At 37.1% G+C, this 18,057-nt stretch overlaps 2 protein-coding genes across 3 annotated transcripts; both read left to right on the top strand.

Moving 5' to 3' along the window:
• Window positions 1-8,542: 8,542 nt before the first annotated feature.
• LOC131657780 (putative nucleobase-ascorbate transporter 10) lies at window positions 8,543-11,350 on the top strand. Its single transcript, XM_058927142.1, has 14 exons — window positions 8,543-8,681; window positions 8,775-8,872; window positions 8,945-9,121; window positions 9,216-9,316; window positions 9,433-9,508; window positions 9,613-9,672; window positions 9,759-9,943; window positions 10,030-10,126; window positions 10,206-10,292; window positions 10,384-10,442; window positions 10,507-10,598; window positions 10,716-10,793; window positions 10,908-11,053; window positions 11,132-11,350. Exons 1-14 carry the CDS (start codon window positions 8,543-8,545, stop codon window positions 11,348-11,350), a joined length of 1,614 nt encoding a protein of 537 aa, XP_058783125.1.
• Window positions 11,351-11,739: 389 nt separating this feature from the next.
• LOC131655269 (heptahelical transmembrane protein 4-like) lies at window positions 11,740-13,788 on the top strand. Of its 2 annotated transcripts, none has more exons than XM_058925164.1 (4): window positions 11,740-11,895; window positions 12,118-12,382; window positions 12,491-12,779; window positions 12,889-13,788. In XM_058925164.1, the coding sequence occupies exons 2-4, from the start codon at window positions 12,120-12,122 to the stop codon at window positions 13,537-13,539; spliced, it is 1,203 nt and encodes a 400-aa protein (XP_058781147.1). In that variant the 5' UTR covers window positions 11,740-11,895; window positions 12,118-12,119; the 3' UTR covers window positions 13,540-13,788. The 2 variants fall into 2 exon arrangements, with proteins under 2 accessions (XP_058781147.1, XP_058781146.1); XM_058925163.1 differs by having other exon boundaries at window positions 12,886-13,788.
• The last annotated feature ends 4,269 nt before the right edge of the window (window positions 13,789-18,057 follow it).

The raw sequence follows: 18,057 nt of genomic DNA, 5'->3' as shown, positions 1-18,057 counted from the left end.
GACCTTCAATGTCAAGTATCAATGGTCTCACCCGATTAGATCTTTCTTTACCCTTACCTTTTATTTTCATGTACTTAGGTTGGTCTCTTTATCTCCCGCCCATTTCTTTAATTTTCAAAATCCTCCCTCTTTTTCAAAGGATTCTCATTTTTTCTAACTTGAAACACTTTCATAAAAAACTTGGATCTAGGTCCATGATTTTCTCAAACTTCATTTTCTTAATAAATTTTTAATCAATCTAAATATACTTTGACTTTTACTTTCATAAGACTAAAAAATAACCTAACCTCATTCAAACCTTTTTGAGCTCTTTAAACTTTTCTAATTAATTTTTCCCTAAAATCAACCAACCCACAAATTTGGTCTTTTTTAGCGGAACTACTTGGTTTTAATTTCAACATTGCACATTGTTGGTATGTAGGCCCGGAACACAGGAAGTTCAGTCAAACCAAAAATCTTAAAAAATACTTTTTGTTTTCTCTTTTAAACTTCGGGCATGCTATTGTTAGCACAAACATACAAATTTTCAAAAAGGTTTCTACGGAGTACCGTAGATACATGGGGTGCCTAACACCTTCCCTTTGCATAACTAACCCCCCGGTCCAAGATCTCTGGTCATTCTTTTAGATTTTTGTTCGCTTTTTTCCCTTGTCCTTTGGATGAAATAAAAGTGTGGTGGCAACTCTTTTGTTGAATTTTGAGTTAAGTCAATCAATGGCTTACACTCGCAGTTTTTTAACGCTACAACTAGTATTTAGTGGTGAAAATTGGCCCGGTCTATTAAGTATACCTGTTTTCTCGCACTTTAGTGTAGGGCGGACTAAGGATTTAGGTCATCACCCTCTAATGTGACTGTCCCGCTCCATTTTCGACGCGGCCTTTTGTGGACATGTGCATTTTCATACATTTTTATGTTTTTAGGGTTAAAAGGTGTAATGCTCGCGGACTTCCCCTGCTCCGCCCTCATTTTTTTGAGTGACGGAACTAGATTTTAGGCCCTCATCTTCAACTATGTCCGCCCCGCCTTTTTTTTTTACTTTTGCGGGGCAGACCTAAACGGGACGGGCATGAACATGTCCGTTTGTCACCCCTACCAACACCAAACATTTGCTTTATTATGATTTACGATTCGTTAATGTTATTGCTTCAATATATTTGGAGGAAGGGCTTTGGTACATATTTCTGGATGATATGGCGTTGGTGTTGTTAGATCTTGTGTTGGGGGTCTGGTGCAAAATATAGATAAGAAGAAGATGAAAATGGTAAGATGAAAATTGCACAAAATAAATTTCAAAGCGTGTATGTTTCACTAATACGAATCGACGAATCCCCTTTAGGATACTTTGGAAACTTTAATATGAATCACACATTCACATTAAATATATCGATCAACGATATTTTACCGAGTAAAATTTCCTCATTTATTCATGTGCACTAAAAAATAAAAGAATGACATAGATATAATTTTGACACTTAAAATAAGTAATTTTTCGTGTGCTTTTTTCTGTTTGAACAAAGCTCCTATTTATAGGAAAAATTTGTACCAATTGATACAGAGAGAAGCACAATTATTTGGCATTAATTTTACTGTTTGAAATATAAAACAAATAATATTATCAAAATTCCTCTAATTTGTATCAAACTCATGACAGTGTGAACACAACAACTACTTCGACCACTTGACTATATAGTAATCAACATACATTGAATGCATTTTAACCATTTATAAAAATTAAAACACAATTTTCGGAACATATATTTTGGAAATTCTCCAGCATGTGTCACCCTTCCTTAGTAATCATCTCACTATCTTTGCAAGACGTTTGTCCTCTTCCATCATCTCCAACACCTACTTAACTTGACGGCCACAACCTTGGGCTATTCGCATAATTAGTGATTCATTCAGGAGCTTTTGGGTTTCAACTATCCAATTCTGAAGCATTGGCAATTAATTTTATTTGCATAATTTTATTCTTTCAATGAGTGCATAAAGTTGGTATATATTTTCAACAATTAATTTGTAATATGCATGCTTTGGTAATTGTCATTGAATCCAACCATTTCTACATGACCAACATATATTTGACGAAATGAAAGAATATGTATGTAATGACAAATAAAAAGGTATATGGTGTATATGTGACCAACCCTTTACTTTGGATAGTTTTTTATGATACCAAATTTTGTGTGATATATGTATGAATGAATGCCTATTGTGTTTGATATCCACCTGCAACGACTCCACCACCATATGCAGCGCTGTCGCCTGATCCCTGTGTAGCGCTGTGAAGAATGTACCCGTAACAGGTAGATGTAAAAGCACACACACGTTATCCATAGTGACAGTCATCTCCCCAAATGGAAGATGGAAGGAAGACGTCTCTGGATGCCACCTCTCAACAAAAGCTGATAGGAGGGGGGGTGTCCATCATCGTCAGGGAGCATCCAGCAAGTCCACTAATTTGAACTCATCCACAATCTTCCTCACCTGCTCAGGCATCGGTCCCTCGGGAAACTTCTTCAGTTTCCCCCCATGAGAAGCCGGTCTCAAAACTGGACGCTCCTAAAATTAATGTCGTTCCTATCGCGGAGAAAAAAGTGAGATTAACTAATGATCAACTTAACTCAGAAAAGCAAGAGTCGCCACCAAACTTTATTGTTTCCAAAGGAAAGAAAAAATAATGAATAAAACCCACAAAAGTTTTTAAAACAAAACTTATAAAACAAAGAGAAAAAGATACAAGGGTTGGTTATGCAAGAAAAATGTATTAAGCACCCTCACATCCATGGTACTCTATGGAAACCTTTTGTAAATCTGTGTTTTAAAATAAAAGAGTTAAAGGTTCAAAAATAGTGATGGGATGAGAATGGAATATTTTTTATGTTTTTTGCTCGGCAAGACGTTGCATCTTGTGCCTACATAACCCTTCTGTGCAATATGGAAGTTAGAGCATTTGTAGTAGGGGTGACAAAATGGATGGATTGGATGGATATGGATTGGATGGTTAATGGATGGATCAAACCAATTCATTAATTCATTACCAATCCACTAAACTCCCTTAATAAAAATTCAATCCAATCAATCCATTAAAGAATAATATTCATTCGATCCATCTATTAACATATTTCTAATGGATGGATACACATCCATCCAAAAAAAATAAAAAATTCTTAATGTTTTTATAAATTTCATAAAAAAATTAAATATTCTAAAATATTTTTTCGTTCTTCTGAAAAATTTGAATTTTCATTTTTTCGAAAAAAACTCGATTTTTTGTTTTTATGAAAATAACTCGACTTTTTCGTTTTTCCGAAAAAAACTCAATTTTTTCGTTTTTCTAAAAAATAACTAGACTTTTTGTTTTTTTTTGAAAAAACTCGATTTTTTGAAAAATTAAAGAAAATAGATTTAATCAAAATTGCCACATCATTGAAAACAAAAAATCATTTTAATTTTTAAGAATGATTTAAGTTTAAATCTATTTTTTCATTTTCGAAAAATTAAAAATTAAAAAATAGATTTAATTACAAATTGCGAAAAAAATTTTAAATAATCATGTTTAATAAAAAAAACCATCTTTTCGGAGTATTTACCAAAATGTCTAGGTTTGGGCACCCAGATAAGTGGATGCGCCAAACCAAATGGCGCATATGTGCACTTTAAGCCAAACCATTTGGCGCAAATGCTCAAAAATTAGGGCAAATGCATGTTAGCCATTCCATTTGGCACATGCACCCATACTACAACACATAGGCGCCAATTCATTTGGCCCCTATGTGTTGTGCCTTTTTTTTTCAAAATTAACCCGTTTCGAGTATTTTTGCACAAAGTTTTTGATTCCGGTCTTTTATTTTCGTAAAAACGTCTGATAAATCGAGTTCGTAAAATTATTATTAACCCTAAATAATGTTTGCGTTGTCGATTTCGGTTTTTTACTAAAGCACAATTTATTGATGAAAGACTGGGGAAAGGTTACAAGAGGTGGTAAGCGAAATTGATACATTGTCGTAAAAGAAAAATACAAAGTAGATTAAACTTGCGACGAGGTCGAGCCACGATTAGGGCATCTTTTTCTATTGTGCCCCACCTGACGACAAATGCTGTATTTTCTTTCCATTTTGTCGTGGACGTCCATTTCGGTTCTAATCCGCGTACTATTGGGGCGACCCTTTTTCTTTCGCCGCATTGCGTTGTTATGTCAAACTACCTCCCCATCATACTCAGGCCAGTAATCCTCCTTGGCTACCACTGGAAATGCAACACTGTAAACTCAGAGCAATGTCTGAGCCTTGTAAATTGGAGACAGTAGTGATTTTGCGTCGCGGTGCGCATACGCACATGCAGCTATGACATGTGAGCAAGGCATACGAAAAGCTTGAAACCTTCCACAGTCGCACCAATCTTCGTCCAAAAGAACCCTATATTGTTGTCTTTGCAAACCCTCATTGTGGTCAATTGTTTCGCGCACACTGCATGTGCGGTTGAATCGGTCGAAAGAAGTTACTTGATGAGTGTTTGCTTTTGCCGATTGCTGTTGCATAAATTTCATGCAACTATCACTTAACAGTTGACCAGATTGTCTAACATCACCCAATTTCCTGCCTCTCGTTGAGAATAACGAAGCCATCCTAAAGTAGGTAGCCTCCACTAGTGCTGTGATAGGAAGGTTACGAATGCCTTTGAAAACTCCATTCATGGATTCCACCAGATTTGTCGTCATATGGCCCCATCGCACGCCTTTGTCATAAGACCTTATCAATTTCTCCCTAGAAAGGTTATCTATCCAACTACCTGCATCTGGATTTGTCATTACAATCTCACTCCGATAATGCTGGAATGTGGGTTAGGTTAATGCATAACCAGCATTGACCAAGGCCTTCCTCAGATGTCTGTCCTTGATCTCCCGCATGAAGTTCTGGGCGATGTGGCGAATACAATAGACGTGTTTTGATGGTGGCTCATGCCATCCGTTTGCTGGATTATTGTAAGCACTCTCAATGGAAGCGTGCCTATCAGAGATTAAACAGATGTCAGTCTGAGGAGCAACATGTTCTCGGAGGTTCCTTAAAAAGAAACTCCAAGCCGCGATAGTTTCACCTTCGACAATTGCGAACGCCACTGGAAATATGTTGTTGTTCCCGTCCTGTGCAACCGCCATAAGCATGGTTCCTTTGTATTTGCCGTATAACCATGTTCCATCAATTTGAAGTATGGGTTTACAATGTGCAAACCCTCGTACGCAAGGTTTGAACGCCCAAAAAAGCCGATGGAATATTTTGTTTCCTTGGACAGGGTTTCCATCCGGGGCATGTGCGGGCAGTGTCTCTAAAATAGTAACAGTGCCAAGTGTGTAAATTTGTAGCGCATTGAGGTATCGGGGAAGAATTTTGTATGACTCCTCCCAGTTGCCGTAGACTATCTCAATTGCCTTTGTTTTTGCAACCCACGCCTTTCTGTAAGATGGAGTGTAGTTGAAGGTTGTAACGATATGCGAGATAATATTTTTGACCTTCAAAGACGGATCAGAGCTTATTAGAGGTAAGATCTCCTGACAGATGAGATCGCCACTGAGTTTCGTATGATCCTGGGAAGTGTTAGGGTTGACACACGTGTGTTGTTGCGTAATCGACCCTATTTTCCATGCATTACTTCTCTTCCTATAAGAAGCCAACAGTCTGAAGCCACACTCTGGATTTTTACAAGTGATTACATACCGTTCCAGGTTTGAACGATCTACGTCGAAATCAACGTTGTGCGCCATGTGCCATTTTTTTATTGTTTTAAGACAAGCCTCCTTAGAAGGAAACTTGTTTCCTTCCTTTAACTCATCGTCATTTTGGATGTAGGGGAAGATGTCAGATGATGGTTCGTCACCTTGCAGGTTCAAGTTACTCATATGTGCTGGAGGTGCGTGCACATGAGCTGGAGGAACCGACATTTGTTGCTCGTCGTCGGATTCCTCGTTGACCATGTCGTCAAATTCAGTTTCCAGATCTTCTTCTTCCTCGTCTATGACATCAACCTCTTCTTGCTCGTTGACTGGTGGGTCTATAACTTGCGACTGGACAACATGAGTTTCTTGTGTCCCAACCTGTAGAGTAACGTACAGCTCGATGGAATCCAAGCCAGAGTATTCGTGGGTAGTAAACATATCTTACAGGTCTTCGTCATTTGCAATCTCCATCTCATAAAACTTGACGGTGTTTTTGTCATTGAAAGAGGGGCATTGGTAAAAAATGTTTGCAATAGGACTCATTGCAATCTTAGCGTGTAGTCGCTGAATGAAGGATGTAAAGGTGGCTCTTTTGTTTAACAAAAATGGCACAACCTGAGTGTTTCTCATCACAAAATGTAATTTAAAATATGTCTATTAGCTTAATTAATGTTCAGACAACCACAACTAACACAACAACCACATTAATTTTAATTAAATGATCTGGCGTTTGCAACACAAAACAACCAGTAGAACACGATATTACATTGCAAAAAAGAAAATAACACAGAACAACTGGTAGTACACGAAATCACATTGCAACAAATAAAACAACACTTAATCTAAACTACTCAAGTATCACTGCAAGAACAAGTGGATTTTCAACGCCTCGGTTAACTTCTCCACTGTGTGTCCAAAACATTAGATCCACGTCCACATCGTCTTTCACACGATCCCAATAATACATGTACGTGCCTTCTGGGTTATTATCCGTCAGCGTAATGTATGGACAACGATAATCTATCTGTTTAACTTTCCTGGTTGGATCATCCAGTTGACGAAACCCGGTGTTGATGGCTCAAACAATTCTCTTGAAATCCTAATGAGGGTTCAGGCAAACCCGCATGTGGCTACCTTCCTCAAAAAAGACTACAGCTCAAACTGAATTCATTTTTAAGTGTTTGAAGTAAGAAGAAAAAAAGAGTCAATACTTCAACTCCACACACACCGCTATTTATAGAAGAGCAGACGACTTGTGGCAACTTTTTTTTAGCGGGTAAATATAGACGACTTACGCCCGGTTCGTCAAGCCTACATCTAAGTCCCGACGATGGTCCTCATGATGAATCCTTTCACCGTGGCACCGCTTCTGGCTATGCAACACCGTCGAACCAATTCGGCTTTAATCAAGGTAGTTCTAGTGCCGCTGGGTGCTACCAACCTGAAATCGTTCCCCTGTCCACTCCCCAACCACAATTTAACACTTATGAGGGCTTGGGTAACCGACTTTACAACAGTCGATTTCTGAAAAATTATGGTGGCGTGGACGAATTCATAGACAGCGACCAACAGAACAACTCACTTCTAGGCCCGGTTACACAGACCCAGCAAGAAGCACAAAGGGGTAGGGGTGGTGCTAATCTTCGCGGCGGCATCAACGATCGCGGTAAACGTGTGATAAACAGACCGTCGTGCGGAACAGATGACTATCTTGGTGATGGACGCCATTAAGAATTTTGTTGTGTTTTCTTTAGTCAATTATTGTCGATGTATCGTTTCTTTAATCAATTGTAACCGATGTTTCGTTTTCGATTATCAAATGCCAATTTACGTTTTGTGCACTAAATTATAAAAACTAAAAAAATAATTTGAAAATTAATATATATAACCACTTAACTAATAAAAAAACTAAAAAAAAATTAAAAAAATAAAATAAACCTAACCCTAATGCGCCAAATGGTTTGGCCATTAGGGCAAAATCCTAAGCCTAATGCGCCATTCCATTTGGCGCAAACACTTCCAATTTTAGTGTTAGCCAAATGATTTGGCGTATTCACCCAAATTCAGCACTTATGCGCCAAACCAAATGGCGCATCCACTTATAGGCGGTCCCAAACCTAGACTGTTTGGTAAATACTCCGAAAACATAGTTTTTTTTTATTAAACATGATTATTTAAAAAGAAATTCACAAATTGCCACATCATTGAACGTAAAAATTAAAGAAAAGTATTTTTCAAAATCTAAAAATGAAATAAAAATAAGATAAAAAAATAATTAAATATGCTTTTTGTTTCTGCTTAGTTTTTTTTAAAAAAATTCCTCCTAAGAAAAGGTAAAACTTTATCTCTTAAAAAAAATTACATGTAGTTTTTGTTCTGGTTAAAACAAAATATATTTTATCATCTCTAAAATTTTAAATAGTTTTTATATATAATTTTAAGCTTATTATTTTACTGAAAAAAGTTTTTATAATTGTTAAATATAACTAAAACATCATTCAAAAATGTGAAAAGCCCGCCACCCCAACTGATAGGAGCAAGAGAGAAAAACCACCACGCCGCGCGTCTTCCTCACCATGCAGAATTTCAAAAGTATGTTAAGCTTTCAAAAAAAAGTTACTATAATCAATGTACGTTTTGTTTTTAATTTCAATAACAGTAACTGAAGAAACCAAATTAATGGAATTATTTCCTCATTATAGCAATGTTTTTTTTTTAAACAGACTCATTATGGCATTGTAATTTTCATGATTTAACCAACAAAGTTTTCTAAACAGAAACTAAACAGTTGTTTCCATTTGGTAGCTTTCCTTGTTTACCTGCAACCTATGGCTCAAAATGAAGGTGGTGGTGACAACAAAAAACCACAGTCTAAAGATGCAAAACAAGAACAGCTACCAGTAGCACATCCAGTGAAAGAACAATTACCTGGTGTTCAATATTGCATAAATAGTCCTCCTCCTTGGCGTCAGTATTTTCGTTCTCTTATTACTTACTATAATATAATATATGTTTCTTGCTTATCATAACATTTTAATTTGATTTGTTACTAAAACGCAGCTGAAGCGATTTTGTTGGGGTTCCAGCATTACATTCTGACTCTTGGCATGACTGTTTTGATTCCATCTATAGTTGTACCTCAAATGGGTGGAACCAATGTGAGCACCTTTTTGTGTGTTAGATTTTTGCTTTTAATTGTCAATGAGCTGAAGTTTGTTATTTCAATGTAGGTAGAGAAGGCTAAGATGATTCAGAATATGCTATTTGTTTCTGGACTAAGTACATTTCTTCAATCTTTGTTCGGAACACGATTGCCAACTGTGGTTGTTGGTTCGTATACTTATATGATACCTATTATGTCTGTTGTACAAGCCAGCAGATACAGTTCATATTCAGATCCTTATGAGGTCAATTGTTTTTTTTCATGATCATTTGTTGTTGTTGATGTTCTTTCCCTGTTTATTTTATTGCTGATTTGGTCCATATGGTTGATATTATCAGAGGTTCACTATGACAGTTAGGGGAATACAAGGTGCCTTGATTATATGTTCATGTTTCCAAATGGTTATAGGGTTCTTGGGACTATGGAGAAATGCAGTCAGGTTAGCTAGTAAATGCATGCAACTTTCTTCAGATTGAAAAGTGTCTGATGTCTCTGACGTGTCAGTGTCGATTTATATATCTAGTTTGTTAATAGATTCTTCTCGTGCTTCTTCAGGTTCCTTAGCCCACTTTGTGTTGTTCCTTATGTAACTTTCACTGGACTTGGTCTCTATCATCTTGGTTTCCCTATGGTATATGTTCTTACTATGAAATTTTTCATTCAAAGGGCTTGTGCTTGTATGCAATTCAGCTTCTATAAATTTAGGACTTCTAATTTGTTCAATCACTGTTGCAGCTCGCATCATGTGTTGAAATTGGACTTCCAGCTCTTATTATTATGGTTTTCATCTCTCAGGCAAGTAGACTAATTTTAAATCCAAGGTTTCTTTTTCTTAAATTTTGGTTCTAATTCTAAACGTCTTTGTTTTCGATGTGCTGCAGTATCTTCATCATTGTATAAGCCCGAAGAAGTTTAAATTTGACCGATTTGCAGTGTTGTTTTCCATTGCAATTGCATGGTTATTAGCACAGCTTCTGACTTCAAGCACTATGTATAACAAGAAGCCAGAAAGCACACAAAATAGTTGCCGCACTGATCGGGCTGGTCTTATTACCTCTGCTCCATGGTAAGATTGTCGATACATTACTACGTTTTCTCAATTATCAACAACCTTGGTAAATTTTAAGAAGCTTGGTTGCATTATTTATACAGGGTGTATTTTCCTTACCCCTTCCAATGGGGAAGTCCTACCTTCAACTATGGGGATACATTCGCAATGTTAGCAGCATCTTTTGTTTCTCTTTTTGAGGTAAGCACTAGGTCCCTTGAAAGAATCTCCGAAATATATTTTGTTTTGAATTTTGAGCAATTTTCGTATTTGCGCGTAGTCTACTGGTACATTTTATGCTGCGGCTAGATATGGAAGTGCAACGCCTGTGCCACCTTCTGTTATCAGCCGCGGAGCTGGCTGGCTGGTAAGGTTCACCATATTTTGTAATTCTTTATGGAATTATAGACAAGAAACTTGTGATTGATTTTCATGTGTCGCTCGTATTGTTTTTCTAGGGAGTAGCTTCTTTGCTCAATGGCATGTTTGGTTCTTTAACCGGAAGCGCAGCATCAGTGTAGGTTTATTTATATCTTTTTCTCATAAAATTTTCTTTGCTCTAAGCATTTTCTACATTTCAGGGAAAATGCTGGATTATTGGCATTGACAAGAGTGGGAAGCCGAAGAGTCATCCAAATATCAGCCGGTTTTATGATTTTCTTCTCTGTATTTGGTATGATATACTAACAATCTCTGCACCATTTCATTTTTTTATAATCTGTGCAACTTGATGTTGTTACTCTCTTCACTTCAGTGATATCTGATGCTTCATACTTTCCCTTTGAATCAGGAAAATTTGGAGCATTTTTTGCTTCTATACCTTTGCCAATCATAGCAGCATTATACTGTGTATTCTTCGGCTATGTGTGTAAGTTCTTTCTCTCTAATGAATTGTCCTTGTAGTTAAGTTTTTCGGTTATATCATTGTAAGCGTATAAAACTTGACATTTGACAAGAATTTATGTAACTCGGGGAAGTGCAGCTTCTGCCGGTCTTGGTTTTCTCCAATTCTGCAACCTCAACAGTTTCAGAACCAAATTTGTGTTAGGCTTCTCATTCTTCCTCGGCGTCTCTATACCGCAATATTTCAAAGAATATTATCAAGTAAAACATGAACATGCAGGATGGGTGAGATATAAATCTAAAACTAAACCAGTTGTTCAAAATTTTATGATAAATTACGCTAACATTTCAACGAATTTGCAGTTCAATGATGTATTGATTCTCATATTCGCATCGCACACGATGGTGGCTGCCTTGGTTGCTTTTATTTTGGATCTCACACTCGCACGGGAAGACAATGCAGCCCACGACGACAGTGGTTTGAAATGGTGGGAGAAATTCAGTATCTATGGATCTGATGTTAGGAGCAATGAATTCTATGGTTTACCATGCAGACTCAATGAGCTTTTTCCGGCCCTTTAAGCAATCCCTTGGCTATGAATGTTTATTTTTCACAATTTAAGCCAATTCACCATTTGTCAAAAAAATGTTGTATGTAGTTTCCTGTGACAAGTTTTGTTTTTCATTGAAAGAAATGTTGGAAAATAGAAATAATTTTCTATGATTATATATATATATATTAGTTGATATTACAATATTGTATTTATGAAATTTAAAATAATGTTTTATCATATATATAAACAAGAGACTCCTATCTATATCTAAGTAAAATCTCATTTTAGATTATGATATAAGAAATTGACCTTCAATTTCTGCCATAAAATACCACCTATTTTTAAGGTTTTTGGTTGTCTTTCTTAGAGCCTAAGAAATAGGGATTATATGTCACATTTAGGTTTATGCAAAACCATGCATAATACCCTTTGGTTTGTTGCATTGTCCCATGCCGGGACACCATCTTCTTCCGGCACCACCTTATCATCATCATCTTCTTCTTTTTTGAAACTATTTTCCTTTCAATTTCATCTCTTTCCTCTTCCCAGCATTTCAATTTTTACAAGTTTCAGGCAAGTCCAAAGTTCATACAATTTTTTCTTCTTCTGTATGTTTCTTCTGATTCAAGTTAGATGCATATATAATAACGCATTGCTTACATTACAACTCTGATGATTTATTTATACGCACATCATTGTCGAGAACTTCTATCAATAATCGGTAATTTGTTGAGAAATGTTACTGAAGTTGGCATTTTGAAAAATATTTGTTTGTGTTTTGTTCCTACATTGCAGAGATGGTACGTGGTGCAAATGAAAAATTGAATGCTAAAGAAAATAAGAAGATCCTTAATGATGAAGAGGGAAGAGCACATACAATGAAAGAGAAAGGAGTGAAATTATTAAAAAAATCAAAATATCAACTTGTAGATTATAAATCATTGCCAACTTATTTAAAGGACAATGAATTCATATTGGACTATTATCGATCAGAGTGGCCATTGAAGCAGATTTTCCTCAGCATTTTCTCAATTCACAATGAGACACTTAATGTTTGGACGTAAGTTCAAACATGTTCTGATACGAGTGATTATATTCGAAGAATGTATTTTTTTTTTCAAGTTATTAAAGTATTAGTGTTATGCCTGGTGTCCGTGTATTTTTTCAGGCATTTGATTGGGTTCTTCCTTTTTCTCTTTCTCACCGTTTGCACGGCCATGAAAGCTCCAATGGTCATGGATTCCCTTCAACATTTGCCTGAAATCATAGGAAAAGCTGACTTGAACAAGATTCATGCAGAGTTATTAAAGTGTCTGCCTTCACTCCCGAGTATTCCTGATCTCGATAAAGTTAAAAACGAGTTAATGACAGCTCTTCGTTCTCTTGACTTTTCCACATTATCAGGCTGGAATATTATGGAGCATCTCACCAGTTGCTTGCATGACAAGTTTTCTATAGTAAGTTATCATATTTGAATCTTTTCATATGTTCCCAAATCGTTACATATTTTGGATTATCAAAAGTCTATTCGGCATCTCACAGCTATTACATTGTTGAATACAGAAGGGTTTGAAAGATGAAAAAATGGACTTTCTATCTCCTTCAATAGTCCAACCAATTACACGGTGGCCGTTTTATGCCTTCTTAGCTGGAGCTATGTTCTGTTTATTAGCCAGCAGCACGTGTCATCTCCTAGCTTGTCACTCGCAACGCCTTTCCTACATTTTGCTCAGAATTGACTATGCTGGAATTGCTGTACTAATTGCAACTTCATTTTATCCTCCTGTATATTACTCATTCATGTGCAACCCTTTCTTTTGTTACCTCTACTTAGGCTTCATAACATTGATGGGAGTTGCTACTATTGTTTTCTCTCTTCTCCCGTTTTTCCAAAAATCCGAGTTCAGAAAGTACCGCGCTTCGCTGTTCTTTCTGATGGGATTTTCGGGCATTGCGCCTATAATGCATAAATTGATATTGTATAGGCATGAACCCGAGGCGCTTCAAACTACAGGCTATGAAGTACTAATGGGAGTTCTTTATGGTTTGGGAGCTGCAATTTATGTCGCGAGGATACCGGAGAGGTGGATGCCGGGAAAGTTTGATATTGCTGGTCATAGTCACCAACTTTTTCATGTCTTTGTTGTGGCGGGGGCTTACACGCATTATCTCGACGGGTTAATTTACCTTAGATGGAGAGATTTGAAAGGTTGTTAGTTTTGTAGTGAGTTTGTTGTGTTTTAGGTACTTAATTTGTTGTTCAAAACTTAGATATATATTGGATGAAAGATGAAGAAAGTTTTTGTGTATGTATAGTAAAAATCTTCTTGTTCTTTTTTGTGTTAGATTTATGAGTTTTTAAGTAAAGAGGTAAGGCTGAGAGAATACATTGATTTTCTGTGGTGCCCCAAGTATGCAGTATATTACATGTATTCATTTATATATAATATATTCAACTTCTGAGGAGCTTACAACTATTTTTTTATTATAAGATCATGTAAATATTCCGAAGATGTTTTGTCATCTGAATTTTCACCAAAATCAGTATCTATGTAGGCCAATAGGCTAAGTGATCATGATTTTTGGAGCATAATGCCAAAGATTATGGTATTTTTGAAGAACCTAAGGTAGATGTTGTAATGTTGTTGACTTGTATGCATGAACTATGAGAGCTTGTGTTGACATAGACTAAAATGCTTTTGTGAAATTCACATACTGGAGTGCTCTAATGATTTATCCTAAATTTTGTGGCATGGGTAGAAGTTGATGCATCATGTTGTAATTGAAGTGTTGCCATATTGGAAGACCAAAGTAGGTGAAAAAATAGGTAGAAAAGTATTCATAATGAATTTCAATGTTGTTCACCCTGTGACTTGATGGGGGTGAACTTCCGACCTCAAGCCGCAGAGGATAATTTGGTCACCACAGACCTTAATTTCCTCGATGTTGAGTTTTTTTTAGATCTCTAATAGCTTCTTCAGACATGATTTTCTTCATACCTTTGAGATGTAGGTGTCAAAGCTTCTTGTGCCAAGGTTTCACCTCATCTTTCTTGGTTATTAAACATGTGGAAATATTGAAAGGAATGGTAAAAAAGCTGTTGTATTTTATTCCTCAGCTCTAGGCTGGTATATATAATGGTAATACAATAATGATATTAATTCTTTCCTTAATGGAGAATAAAGGGAAATAATACAAATAGAAATAATATATTCCAACACCCCTCCCCCCCCCCCCCCCCCCCCCCTTCAAGCTGGTGCATAGATATCTATCATGCCCAACTTGTCAATCAAATGCTCAAAGGTTGGTCTTGCCAAACTTTTGGTAAGGATATCCGCAGTTTGCTGATTTGAAGTCACAAAACGCAGACATATGATTCCAGCATCTAACTTCTCTTTTATGAAGTGTCGATCAATCTCAATATAGTTGGTTCTGTCATGTTGAACTGGGTTATGAGCTATGCTAATGACAGCTTTACTGTCAGAGTATAATTTTAATGGAAGCTCAATTTTCATCTTAAGTTCTTCTAGGACTCTAAGGATCCGTAACCCTTCACAAATACCTTGAGACATAGCTCTAAACTCAGCTTCTGCACTACTTCTTGCTACAACTCCTTGTTTCTTGCTCCTCCATGTCACAAGATTACCCCAAACATAAGTACAATATCCAGAGGTTTATCTTCTATCAGTGACTGAGCCTGCCCAATCAGCATCCGTGAAGATAGACACATTTCTTTCACTAGTTTTCTTAAAATGTAAGCCTTTACCAGGCTTTCCCTTCAAATATCTCAGTATCCGGTAGACTGCCTCAAGATGTTCCTCGTAAGGATAATGCATAAATTGACTTACTACGCTAACTGAGAAAGCAATATCAGGTTGGGTGTGTGACAAATAAATCAGTTTTCCAACCAACCTCTGATATCTTCCAGTGTCAACAGGAACACTACCTTCTCCCCAAAGTTTAGCATTAGGATCCATAGGGGTATCTGCAGGACGACATCCACTCATTCATGTTTCTTTCAATAAGTCTAGAATGTATTTCTGCTGTGAAACCATAATACCCTTCTTTGACCGAGCAACCTCCATACCAAGAAAATATCGCATGGATCCTAAGTCCTTGATTTCAAAGTCTACTGCTAATTTCTCTTTTACTCTTACCATTTCAACTGTATCGTCTCCAGTAAGGACAATATCATCAACATATACAATCAGGGCAGCCAATTTCCCATCATGGGAGAACTTTGTGAATAAGGTGTGATCAGCCTGTCCTTGAATGTACCCTTGTTTCTTCATGGACTGAGTGAATTTTTCAAACCAAGCTCTAGGAGACTGTTTTAATCCATACAAAGACTTATTTAATTTGCATACATTTGATCCAAATTTGTCTTCAAAGCCAGGAGGAATGTCCATGTATACTTCTTCTTCTAGATCGCCATTAAGAAAGGCATTTTTAACATCTAACTAATGTAGGGGCCAATCCAGGTTAGCAGCAAGAGATAAAAGAATTCTTACAGTGTTCAGTTTTGCAACAGGAGCAAATGTCTCTGAGTAGTCTATACCATAGGTCTGAGTAAATTCTTTAGCCACCAAGCGAGCCTTGTACCTTTCAATGGACCCATCTGAATTATACTTCACAGTAAACACCCATTTGCATCCAACTGTCTTCTTGTCATTCGGTAGTGTCATAACACTCCAAGTTTTGTTCTTTTCTAGAGCTTTCATCTCCTCAAGTACAGCTTCCCTCCACTTTGGAATGTCTAGAGCAACCTGTACATTTTTTGGAATTTCTACACTAGACAATTTTGAGGTGAAGGCAGACAGAGATGAAGACAAATTTGAATATGATATAAAATTGGACATGGGGTATTTAGTACACGATCTAACAGGTTTTCTAATGGCAACAGGATCATCTATATCAGGATACAAAATACGACTTTCAGAAACAGAGATGGACTTACCTTTCCTATTCTTAGGAGGTTGATCATTCCCTGGTTCAGATTCCTGACAGTGTGGAGATGTGGACTCATCCATTCCTTTGTGGTTCTTTTTTACAAAAACCTTCCCTTTCCAAATCCCGTTTCCTAATTCAAATTTGTTTTCCTGAAGTGACTCATTATTCTGTGGCATTTCAATTAGATCATCACTATCATCGTTTTCAGGAATTTCATTGTTTTCTACATGAGAAAATGTAGGCTCAGATTCGCAAGGATCGTTACTCATAACAGGAGTAGGATTAAATAAAGAATCATGGCCATTTTCTGTTGGCGCAGAAGTATAAGTCTCGGAACTTTGTGATACAGGCAAAGATAAATTATTTAAAAAACTCATGTTCTCAATTTGAAACAAGTCTGTTAAGAAGTGTGGTTAGGCCTAACTCAACCCTACAAAACCGGCTTGTAGGGTGAGGATTTCCTCCATTTATAAGGACATGTTCAGGCCATATATTGTTCGATGTGAGATTCTTAACACACCCCCTCACGCCCAGGACTAGACAACTGGAGCGTGGAAATAAATGGTGGGTGGCCCGATAGCGGAAACCATAGAAGGTGGCCCACCGGATCTTAAACGAGGCTCTGATACCAATAAATGCAGAATTACCTTTTGTTGCTATAGAGCAAGAAGGAGTTGGATACTCGAGGAGTTTGTACAGTCTGTCTAGTTGTTCTGTAGTGAGTGGAAGTTGCGGTGAAGAAATTTGCTGCCCTTGATCAGAATTACTAGCCTGAAATGCACGACCACCTTTCTTCTTCCAGTTAGGAGGTTTCCCTTTGAGCTTCCAACAGGTTTCACGCGTATGCCATTCACGCTTACAGTGGTCACACCAAGGAACTTTGTTTACCCTTTTTTCCTCGTCAAGGTTCCTAGTAGCCAAAGTTGAGCCTTCAGATTCAGAGCTTCGTGGTGTTTTGCCCATCATAATACCTTGTCGTGCCTCCTCCCTTCTTATTTCTGCAAAATTTTCACGAAGAGTTGGCAATGGTATTTTTCCTAAAACTCTACCTCTTACCTCATCAAGGTCTTTATTGAGCCCAGCGAGAAACATGAAGACACGATCATTTTTGTTAGAACAAGATTTGTTCTGATCAATATTCTTAGTTTTGATGATAACAAGGATATGAATTTTGTGTGAGATAATGTGGTACTCTAATACATTGCAAATTCCCTTTCAGGAAATATATAAAGAGTATGCACAAATCAGCGCTCCGAAGCTTTGTCTCAGAAGGTTCAGCATGCAACATCAGAACATGGTCTGGCAAGACATCAAAAGATGGTCAAGGCAGAATCAGAACATGGGTCTATGGAAGCATCAGAAGAACTTGAGATCAGAAGCAGAAGCACTGAAGCTCTCATGGTATCACGCTCAGAAGCACTTCAAGGTCAGAAGACAAGAAGATGCTATGCACCAAGCTGTTTGACTCTGATGATATTCAAACGTCTTATTCACAAACATCAGATCAGAAGAAAGTACAGGTGGCAGGCTACGCTGACTGACAAAAGGAACGTTGGAAGCTATTAAAGGCAACGTCAGTAGACACAGCGTGAACAAGGCTCGAGGTAGTTGACAAAAGCGTGAAACATTAAATGCAATGCTGTACGGAACACGCAAAGCATTAAATGCTCCCAACGGTCATCTTCTCAAGTGCCTATAAATATGAAGTTCTGATGAGAAGCAAGGTTGACGATTTCTCTAACAATTAACTTGCTGAAACGCTGTTCAAACTAAAAGCTCAGAAAC

The sequence above is a fragment of the Vicia villosa genome, linkage group LG3 (genome assembly GCF_029867415.1).
Source record: "Vicia villosa cultivar HV-30 ecotype Madison, WI linkage group LG3, Vvil1.0, whole genome shotgun sequence".
In the NCBI taxonomy this organism is placed as follows: Eukaryota; Viridiplantae; Streptophyta; class Magnoliopsida; order Fabales; family Fabaceae; genus Vicia; species Vicia villosa.
The sequence above is the reverse complement of the archived record's forward strand: the minus strand, read 5'-3'. Positions and strand labels throughout refer to the sequence as shown.